We start from the raw sequence: 10900 nt of genomic DNA, 5'->3' as shown, positions 1-10900 counted from the left end.
ATCTTTGGGTAAGACCAGTGGACTGCTTTTCAAAACCTGGCATCTACATTACCCACAATGCAACATAACCACTGAGTGACATCACTTGAGGATTACATGTAGCTTCCTCTGGAGCCACAAAAGACTTTATACTGCTTTTTTTCACATATGCAGTAGCACCCCCCCAAGACCTGTAGACACACTTTAATGTGTAAAACTGGTGGAGTTTCCCTTTAACAATACTTGGATTTTAGAGTTGTCTTCTGTTTAACTGCAGTTCTGTCTTATTTCTTTGCCATGTTTTCTGTAAAGAAAGTGTTCTATAAAAAGGTTCTACTTTTTATTGAAAAGACTGACGTGGTGTTTGTTTGTTTTAAGTGCATGTACAGCAGAGTACACACTCATGACACTTCCATGTGTTTGGCACCGTGAGAATACTTTGTGTGTGTGCAGGAGTGAGGCTGCTCCTCCTCCTGCAGAGATGAGGAGATATAAAGCACCCTCTCCCTCTCTGTCAGTCACGCCTCAGTGGACGCTCTCAACATTTGTTGCTCACTGGAAATTCTCCCAAAGATTTTTATCAGATGTCTGCACGTGAGCTGGATTCACCTGGAGTGGTTGTGTAACAGTGTTCAGCTCCTCTTTCTGTATTTGGGGGTGAAAACATGGCTTGGTTCAGAGTAAACATTAGTAACATCACATTGGAGAGCGCTCCATCTGAAGATGAGCCGCGGGATGAGCGCTTGGCTCAGTTGGAAATAGCTCTCCTCTCCATCATCTTCATCTTTGCGGGAATCCTAAACTTCGGGGTCTTGTTGGTGCTGCTGAAGCGGAGGAAGCAGCTCTCCAGGATGCGCGTCTTCGTTTTCCACCTGTGCGTCGCCGATCTGGTGGTCACATTCTTCCAAGTTTGTCCGCAACTCATGTGGGACATCACGGACAGATTCGTGGGTCCGGATGCTTTGTGTCGTGTAGTGAAGTACCTCCAAGTGGTCGGGATGTTTGCTTCAACTTATATGATAGTAGTGATGACTATAGACAGATATCAAGCCATCTGCAACCCCATGGTGACTTTCCAGCGGGGAAGAGCGCGCTGGAACGCTCCGGTGTGCGCCGCCTGGTGCGTATCTTTCATCGGCAGCCTCCCGCAGATCTTCATCTTCTCTCGGGTGGAGGTCGCTCCTGGGGTGTACGACTGCTGGGCGCAGTTCATCAAGCCGTGGGGACCGAGAGCGTACGTGACCTGGACCACGCTGGTGATATTCGTGCTGCCCATTCTCTGCGTGACCGTGTGCCAGGTGCGCATCTGCCGCACCGTGTACTTCAACTTTCACATGAAGACGCACCACGTCGGAGAGGTGGTCAGTAAGCCGCTGTCCTCCAGGGCCAGCAGCGTGGCAGGGGTGTCCAAGGCCAGGGTGAAGACTGTGAAGATGACCGTGGTCATCGTGCTCGCCTACATCGTCTGCTGGACGCCTTTCTTCACCGTGCAGCTGTGGTCTGTCTGGGATGTGGAGGCGCCCACTCAGAGTAAGATGACAGGGTTTTGGATCTCACAACATGACAAAAAAGACACATTCTGGCATGAGAATTGCATTTTAAGGTGGAAAACATCAATGCTAAACTACATAGTGCACCTTTGAACCCAATATCCTTGGTAAATCACATACAATACTGTAATATATATATATATATATATATATATATAATATATATATATATATATATATATATATATATATATATATATATATATATATATATATATCTCCTTCTGTCAGGTAAAAGCTTCACCTGAAAATATACTGTAATCAATAGTAACCCAGCAATTTTCATGATTTAAAAACTAATAATATACACTAAAGGGTACCATCTTCACTTAAACTTGCTAACTGTGGTAGAAATTGGACAATACCTCAAGTCAACCTAGAGGTTATTGCATGTTATTCCAAATATATATTCAGAATATATTTAGATATATATAATTAGAATTTTGTCCTCTCTTGTAAACATGATCAAAGTCTAAGAATCAAAAGGCACAGTTGAATCTCATTTTCTCCTCCATGTTCCCAGCTGCGACCTTCACCATCCTTATGCTGCTGGCCAGTCTGAACAGCTGTGCGAACCCCTGCATCTACCTGCTGTTCAGCTGGAAGCTGCCGAAGAGACTGGTGGCCCTGATGTGTGGGGGTGAGTCCGATATGAAGGAGTCCATCCAGGACGAAGCCACCATGGTCAGCTCCCTGTACATCAGCCTCAAGAGCCTGTCGGACAGCAGATAAAAGCAGTGACGCCACGGATGCTTTTTCTTACCTCAGGACCAGGAGTCAGTGAAATTCCTTTAATAAATGTGAGGACAAACAGTACAGCAGAACTACAAGTCTCTGCAGTAACAGTATATTGTAGTGAGACCACGTTGTAGGAAAGAACAATGAAATAGTTTTATGTGTAAACTCACTATGGCGTACCAGACACACTAAGTTTTTATGGGGATATTACGGTGGGACATTGAGTATTACAAAGTTTCCATAAAGTCACTATTACATAACACATTTTTCAAATAGAGGAAAGTATTGTACATTTTCTTTAGCCATGCCAATGATTTGGTCCTGGAGATGTTGGCCCACCACTTTGGTCCAGACTGAAACATCTCAACAACTACAGAATTAATTGTCATGTTATGTTATACAGGCAGTCATAATCCCCAAAGGATGAATCCTACTGACTTTGATGATCCCCAGACGTGACCTCACAGCACTACCAGCAAGTCCAAGCTTTCATTTTTCCAGTGTAAATGTCAATGTCTACTTGATGTAGTGGCACACAATTATGTACAGATATTCATGGTTCCCAGATGTTGAAGCCTGTTGACTTTGGTCATTCCAGACTTTCTCTCCAGCACCACCAGGAAGGTGACGTGTGGTTTTGAGTGACATGTCTTCACAACTTTTGGATGGGCTGCTATGAGATGCTTTGGGTCAGATATTTATGACCCCCAGAGGATGAAGTGTAATGACTTTGGTGATCCCTCAACCTTTCCTCTAGCACCATCATCAGGTCAAAATTCTAATTTGTGCAGTACTTTGGTTTATGACCAAATTGGCCCTACTTGCAAAACTAATGACATTAACACCAGCCACAGTTGTTGTTTGTGTTGAGTACTAGTTAGAAAATGTAGTATGTTAACACACTGTACTAAAATGGTGAACATGGTAAACACCATACCTGCTAAAGATGTTAGCACTGTCAGTGACCATTCAGATTTTTGCCCTTATTTAAAAAAATACAACAGCCACTAAGCTGTTTACATGGCTGATGAAAATTAATATTCCACTAAAAATTCCTGTTCACATGGAGCTGTGTATGCACCAATTAACATGCCCTAACCATGGAAACTGCCATGTCGTTTTGCTTCTTTGGACATGCATCTGTACGCCAGCCTTACAAATTGTCAGCTGGTTGGTTTGACAACACACAGAGCTAACCATTAAAAGTAAAATCCCCAGGTGACACGCATATTCCGACTGCTCTGTTCATGTGTCCAAAAGGAAATGCTCCTATAACCTGAATGACACTGGCAAATTGTAAATGTCCTAACTGGAAAATGCTACAGTCAGAACCAATCATAATTCTGAATATCCAAACAGAATAGGCTGTTTATATGACCTGTATCAAATTCTGAATATTATCATGCATGTAGACAGTTATTGTGAGCATGTTAGCATGCTGACATAAACATTTAGCTAAAAGCACTGTCGTGCCTAAGCAGAGCCTAGAGAGCCGCTAGCATGGCACATTTTTAGTAATTAATACACAGTGAAATGTGACAAAAAAAGTTGGGTGAGGATTCCTACACAGCCCAGTATTCACTTTAAATAATGTTTATCATTAGGCATTACAGTGTGTATCATGCTGTGCTGTCATAAATGTAGAGAGGGGACACCACCTTACATGCCCTTAGTTTGCCTTTAAATCCTGTACTGAACCAAACAAAGAGGAGATGGTCTGAGGCTTGACCTGACCTAATATTTAAATTGGGCAACACTTTTTAATAGCCATCATTAATACATGGTACATTTATAGTAAATTAAACTTGAGTTAATTGTTATTTCACTGTTAAAAATGAAGAGCAATGAAGAGCTTTATATACCATTTATTAAGCAGTTGTAAACTTTTTAAATCATCAGTTGCAACTTTGTAATGGCCATCCAAATAATGTTTATAGATGAACTATGAGGTCTTTATTAACCATCTGCAAAGTATTCTAAACACAAGTTGCAACTTTATGATCTACATTTGCATAATAAATGGTTTATAAAGCATTTTTGTAAACAGTGAATAAACTATTGACTAAAGTTTACCTAACTATAAATTCAGCATTTGTTAATAATAGTTATTAGAAAGTGTTACCCTACATTGTATCTGCTTCGGCTAGAATGAATGTGACTAACTGTGACTAACTGTGACTCTTTATCGTTGACAAATGGAACAACTTTTCTTCAGGAGCCACAGCACAATATGGATTATGTTATTTTGTCAGAAACAAGTAAATATGAATTAGTGACAATCGTGAAACGGACACACCATTTGCATTTGAGATGTTGTGTATATTTCATTGCATGCAATCTTTTTTCTGTCAATGAGTTTTATGTAACAGCTGATCTTGTGAAATGAGTAAACATTCTCCAGTTTTCAGGAATTCGTCTGTACTTTGTGATTTCAAAGTGTTTAATTCAAATGTAAATGTGATTTAAAATGTAAATATGGAACAGTTGATATGTATTATATGTCCTTTGAATGTGATTCTTCAGTCTACTTAACATCTGTATATATGGTCATATGTATGATGATAATCTGTTAGTTGTTGTTTAAGTTATCACACAGTAGATGGGTCTGTGTTTGTGTGCAGATATGCAGAAAGATGCTCTGTGATATTTGTTACACCCTGTTTAGATTTTCTCTCTGAGGAGTGATGGTCTCTGAAGTGCTAAATAAATTGATGTAACTTTTCATTTGTCTGTTTTCTTTCTGCCCAACAGCACTGATTGTTGAGAAAAATGTCCCTTTTTTAAAGCTGAAATACTTGTTCGCTCCCTGACTCTCAGACTTGTGTTTGTCCACATTTTATCTTGCTTTTCTGCAGGCCTAGGGTTTTCTGCAATATGTCACCTCACCTCAGGTTCCTGCATCTTCCATTTGGAGAATGGGAGCAGGAGGAATCTATCATCTGACAGAAAGACATTTCTACTCGATAAAAGCTGTGTTTTGTCCGAGTGATATACAGATGTCTCAGTAGCTTTCGCAGGTTATAGCTCAGGCTAGGTGAGAAATATGAGCAAAAGCAAGCATGTGGCAATTCTTACAGAAACTAGAGGGTAAAGCCATCATATTGAATGTCATGTATTTCACTACATGGAAAGGTTGGATTGTGTTCACCGAGCTCCAGCAGAAATCCTACAAAGAGTGCTCTGCTTCTATCCTCATTAGGACCTGTCTGGCAGCTGCATGCGACTCAACTCTGACCTTTAACGCTAATACAATGACCAGCAGCCATCAATACAGCATCCCCAGCTGCTTGTCAGAGAGGGGCTGAGACATAGCCAATGGCATCATTCCTAATTTAATATTATTATCTGACAAGAAGATAACACTGTTTTAGAGATAAAGTGAAAATGTTTTCTATTACAGTTTCAGGCCACTGTGGAAATATTTTTTCTATATGGCATAGACCCAGTACAGGAAGAAGATAGTGACAAATTTACATTTAGATAGGACCCAGAAAAATGAATTACACTTTAAGGTATCATATTTAGACTTTCATTGTGCACACACTTCGTAACAGGGAAAACTAATAGCGACAGAAATCTTCTGTGTCGCTCAACAATAACAAGATGGACCAAAATTCCATTACTTGATGTAGGATATACAACACCAAAAGTTGGAAAGCTGTGTAAAACGTAATAAAAACAGAATGCAATCATTTGCAAACAAACTGTTTTTACAGACAATGGTTTTTACGAACTGTATGTAGTAATCTCCTTTATACAATCGTGTTTCTCACAAGGTGGTGAAAGTCGCCCCATCCTTGCTCGTGAACAACTGAGCCTTTCCAGGATGCCCCTTTCATACCCAATCATGATACTACCACCTGTTACTAATGAACCTGTTCAACTGTGGAGTGTTCCAAACAGGTATAAGCATAAGAACATATAGAAAACACTAAAGGAAAGGGGGAAAAAAATAAGAAAAGCATAATAGGTGTCCTTTAAATATATTGTCTTTGTGCTGTTTTCAGTGGAATCAGGGTTGTGTCACTGAAAGACTGTTGCTTTGTTGGTTTGAGGATGTGAGCTTTGTTGTTGGGAGTTGGTACCATGTATGGATGTATTAAGAGAACTGGCTAATTGCAATACAGCAACAAAGAACAGTCACCTGCCGTATTTTTCCCATAGACCACCATAAACAAAGGAAATCAATCAAAGTGTAGACAGTCAAGCTGCACACAAGGTCAGCTCTTATTCTGTGCTCTTTTGGCTCTATGGCCCTTTTATCCATGAAGGTATTTGTAAAACTTTGTAGCAAAACAATTTCTATATGCATGACCTCGTCACAATGTAAAGACCAGTGGTGGAAGAAGTAATCCTTAATTAAAGCAAAAGTACTGCTGCAACAATATAAATATACTTCATTAAAGCAAAAGTACATACATCCATGGTACCAGGCTTTGACTTCTGCTACCTTGCAAATCTATGCAGTGCGTTTGGAGCAATTCAGAGCACTACAGTTTTAGCATATATTTACTGTCCACAGAAATTAACCCATGAGCTGTACCTTGTGTGTGTGTGTGTGTGTTTTTTTTTTTACTGAAAACAAAAACAAGAGATGAGAACTTTACAGTAGAACTGGGCAGCTGACAAATGTTACCATGTGACTAACATTAGCCAGGCCTGTTTGTCTTAATCCACAGCCCTCGGCCCCTGTTCAGAGCCAGACATTGAATCTGCACACTCCACCAAGTGTTTGGTCTCGCACAACTGGCATCGTGACATGAAACAGTGGTTTCTTGATGGAAAAACCAATTAATCCAGCCAGTGCTGCGGGGAGAATTAACACTGTGTTACAGCTGTTGTCAAGCTGTGCACTGGAACCACGGAGGAGTTATAACAACAATGGTGACTGCTAGTTTACCACTCCTTGATTTAAAAAAAAAAAAAAAATGAATTCATTAATAAGATTGAAAGGATAAAACCACATACACCTTATTCTGTATATGATAAGTTCACACCAAAAAGAAAGTTCAGTCAGTACTGTATCTACTCCCCCTCATGCCGATGGAAAGTCTTGCAAAGTCAGTGTTCTCCTGAACAGCTGAAGTAGACGGGGACATGTTTTAAAAGAAATGAAAAGAAAACACAAAATGGCTCCGTTCAGCTCATTTGATATAATCTAACTCAAAGTGTTATGATGATGACCAAAACTACCAAAACAAATTCAGTTTTCTCGTAAAGGTTCCGTCTGTGATCATTATGTAAAGCTGAAAATGATCTAAATGTGCAATCACTGTCAAATAAAACAACAGATCTTTAGACAAACACTGTGCATTAAGAAGCTTTTCACCGGTTACTCTTGTAAACACAGGTCTATTATATAGTAATAAAATATATCTATTATAGTCAAATGAAATACAGCCCAGAGTACCTGATTCTGTATGTGAACGAACCTCATACTTATGTGGTCAAAAAGCAATTTACTGAGCCGTTAAGATGTATGTGCTCTGATTCCGAATGGTTCCTCTTGAGGGTTTCAGTGTCCTTAGTGTGTGAAATTGCTTTTTCACATAAGAAGCCACTTATGCAGATTGCATATACTGTTGTTCATTTCAAAACAACTACCACTTTTTCATTCCCCACATACATCGGAAGAAAAGTGTTGTTCACTGGTCTGTATGTAAATGAAGAAGTTGGTCAAGGTTGGAAGCTTTAATGATTTTTTGAATTAGAAGCCACCAGTTTATACAAAGCACACTGAAAATGATAAGAACGTGAAGTGAATTAATTATCGTATTCCACATAAATCCTGTCAATCTTGTCAAATGACTATCAAATTGCTTGACCTGCTCGATATTCTCATTCCATTTCCCTTGATTGGGAAGAGCCCCCGTGGCAGAATACAGAACACGCTATGAACTAGAAAGTACGATTTCAAAATATCACACTCACCTTCATCTGATCATACTGAAGCTTCATTTACATAAATGCTTCCACGTGTTCATGTATATATAGTTTATATTATTTTCTGGGTCCATTCAAACGTGTCTCAATTCTAAACACTGAATCATTAAATATAACGGGTACATTTGTGCGTGTGAACTGTGTCTTAGTAGAAATAATCACAGCTGGTTCTGTGATGGTGTATGATCATGCTCCCATTGCTATTGAACCCCTTTTATCCTTCTTTTATTTGCGCTCTGCATTTTTGTCCCATGGTAAGACTTCATAAACAGAAAAACACACATAAAACACATGTTGATCCATGTATGTACATGCTGTCCAGGACACATTCATTAGCGAGCCATAAATAATCACACAGATGTGTGTTGAGATGATATGAAATATGGCACGTTTCATGTATATTTCACTAATTGCATGATTGGATTTGATTATTTAAACCAAAGACGCAGTCAACAAGAGAGGGAAGAAAAACACCAAAGCTGCTGTGGTGCAGATGTTTCGCTGAGGGGTTGTAACATCATGTGTGAGTTTTCTCATGAAACTTTTAAACTGAGTAAAACGCTTTATAATTCATGCTTCCGACCTCAGCTTAATTAAAATGAAACAGGGCCGTGAGATCATGATGGCTGCTAGTCCCAGGAATAGGTCTGACTCCTCATTATCTCCTGGGCCTGACAGGTGTGTCCATTCATCAGTGCTGCTGTTAGGCCCAGATGAGGGTTGTATTAGCAGTGAGATATTTCTACTGGCAGGTTTGATGCAGGATCGGTTTGACCAGGGAGTTAGCCCACAGCGACGACACTGATCATATTGGTTCACAAAGTTGTGTCACAGTGGATGTAATTACGATTTTTTGACACAAATTGAGTTTAATTAACAACATAAAAGACAAAACAGATGAGTACTTAAGTATTTCCCCTGTATGTCACACTTACATCAGCAGTGGTGCAGCAAATTAGACACATAAGCTAAATCACCCGTTTCTAATCATCATCCTGTATTTGATATGCTTGATCTTAAAGAAACGTGGGAGGTTTAGCAGATGGTTCATCAATTTCATGGCAAAAAACTGCATCACGAAGACGAAAAAATAAACGACAAGGTAACTGACCATTTGTCAAGCTCCACGTCCCTTTGATACTGTTGCTTCATCTGTCAAGCCTTCTGTCCGCACGTTGGACTGCATCTTACAATGATGACAGAGGCAGACTCAGGCGGAAATGGAGAACATTTCAACTTTCCATCCTCCTTGTGTTTCCCTTTGGTATTAGGCTAATGTTTGCGCCGCTGTCACAAAGACAGCGTTAGCAACATGGCTACTGTCTAAAACTGTAAGAATCCCATTTTGACCTAGAAACCCTGATCTCAGTGCTTTGAAAAGGAAGAGTAAAACACCTGGTTGTATTAATAAGTACACAGGTTTTGTTACTTACTGATCATTGTGGAAGAATGTCCGTTTTGAGTTGTCTCAAGTCCTGGTGGTAGGAGGAAACACATGAACTGGGGAACAGACTTTGACACAACACTGGCGCTCTCCATCGGGTTAATGCCCGGTTTATATCACGCTCCCTCTCCACCTTCTTTTCAAAGTTTCTACAGTTACTCCAGTTGTTCTATCGTCACCTGGGGACAGCGGCGGGTGAAAACAATGCCTCTTCCTGTTTTGGTTGCATAACAGCAAAAGCGCTTCCTTTGTGCCGTACTTCAACCTTTGTTTATCCGGGACAAATCTGATGGCAGAGTGAATATCATAGCACACATATGGTGTCATTTTTCTACACTGTGCAATCATTGTTTACTTGAGAGTGATAAGTCAAAGCAAATAAGTTGTCTATTGCCAGTTATTGCCGGCTCATTTCAAAGACATTCAAAATGCTTCAAAAGAGGTCTTAAAACTGCATCTTGAAAGGTGCCTATCTCCTTTCATTTCAAAGCAGCTTCATCATGCATTGAATACTCTTAGTGTGTGCTGTAAAACACATTACACCCTCATGAAAAGGAACGCAGGGTCAGGGGTCTGCAACTGTAAATTCAACACCCAGAGGTTGGAGAAGTGGCAAAAGCGGTTGATTACTATTAATTCCTCCTAATGCTTAAATCTATGATAACAGTCAACTGCAATACTTTCCCATATATTTATCTTATGAACACCTATAAAGACTAGAAAGTCAGCAGTAATCCTACATACTCACCTCCTTGATACCAATTTGGCCTAGTAAGTTAGACAGACGATCAGTCCATCTGTATATGAATTAGTCTTTTTATAATGTGATTGTTGTTATTGATTTAAAATAATTTCTCTTGGTTAACTGTGTCATTGTTTTTCTCTTGAACACCAACCTGTGGAGCCGAGGTTTAAGTGGCTATTACCGCAGTGCAGCACAGCTTTCCATTAGCCTTCACAGATCATCTACACCCTCTCTTCCATGAGTGCTTTCCAGACTCAGAGATTGCTGACAAATATTCCTCAGCTCTAACAAAGACATGATAAATAACAGTGTTGCCCCCTATCTAATGGATAATTTGGCAAGAAATCAAGCGGCTCTTTTTGTTCTTCACTGATGGGGGGCAACAGGTGATACAGGTGAGTGTGGTGGTACATGCTGAGCAGTTGTCTGCTGACTGCTCTAAGATATGCACAGTTAATGAAATCTCTGTTTCTCTTATTGTAAGTTGTATTTATTATGTTC

At 39.9% G+C, this 10900-nt stretch overlaps 1 protein-coding gene across 1 annotated transcript; it reads left to right on the top strand.

Moving 5' to 3' along the window:
- Positions 1-644: 644 nt before the first annotated feature.
- Positions 645-2261, top strand: avpr2b.1 (arginine vasopressin receptor 2b, tandem duplicate, 1). Its single transcript, XM_073468537.1, has 2 exons — positions 645-1509; positions 2053-2261. The coding sequence occupies exons 1-2, from the start codon at positions 645-647 to the stop codon at positions 2259-2261; spliced, it is 1074 nt and encodes a 357-aa protein (XP_073324638.1).
- The last annotated feature ends 8639 nt before the right edge of the window (positions 2262-10900 follow it).

The sequence above is a fragment of the Pagrus major genome, chromosome 6 (assembly GCF_040436345.1).
Source record: "Pagrus major chromosome 6, Pma_NU_1.0".
Lineage (NCBI taxonomy): Eukaryota > Metazoa > Chordata > Actinopteri > Spariformes > Sparidae > Pagrus > Pagrus major.
This window is presented reverse-complemented; position numbering and strand designations above follow the sequence as displayed.

Coding starts and splice junctions, on each gene's coding strand:
- avpr2b.1 (XM_073468537.1), top strand. CDS start 645: ATGGCTTGGTTCAGAGTAAACATTAGTAACATCACATTGGAGAGCGCT. Junction 1,510..2,052: donor TGTGGAGGCGCCCACTCAGA/GTAAGATGACAG, acceptor CCATGTTCCCAG/CTGCGACCTTCACCATCCTT.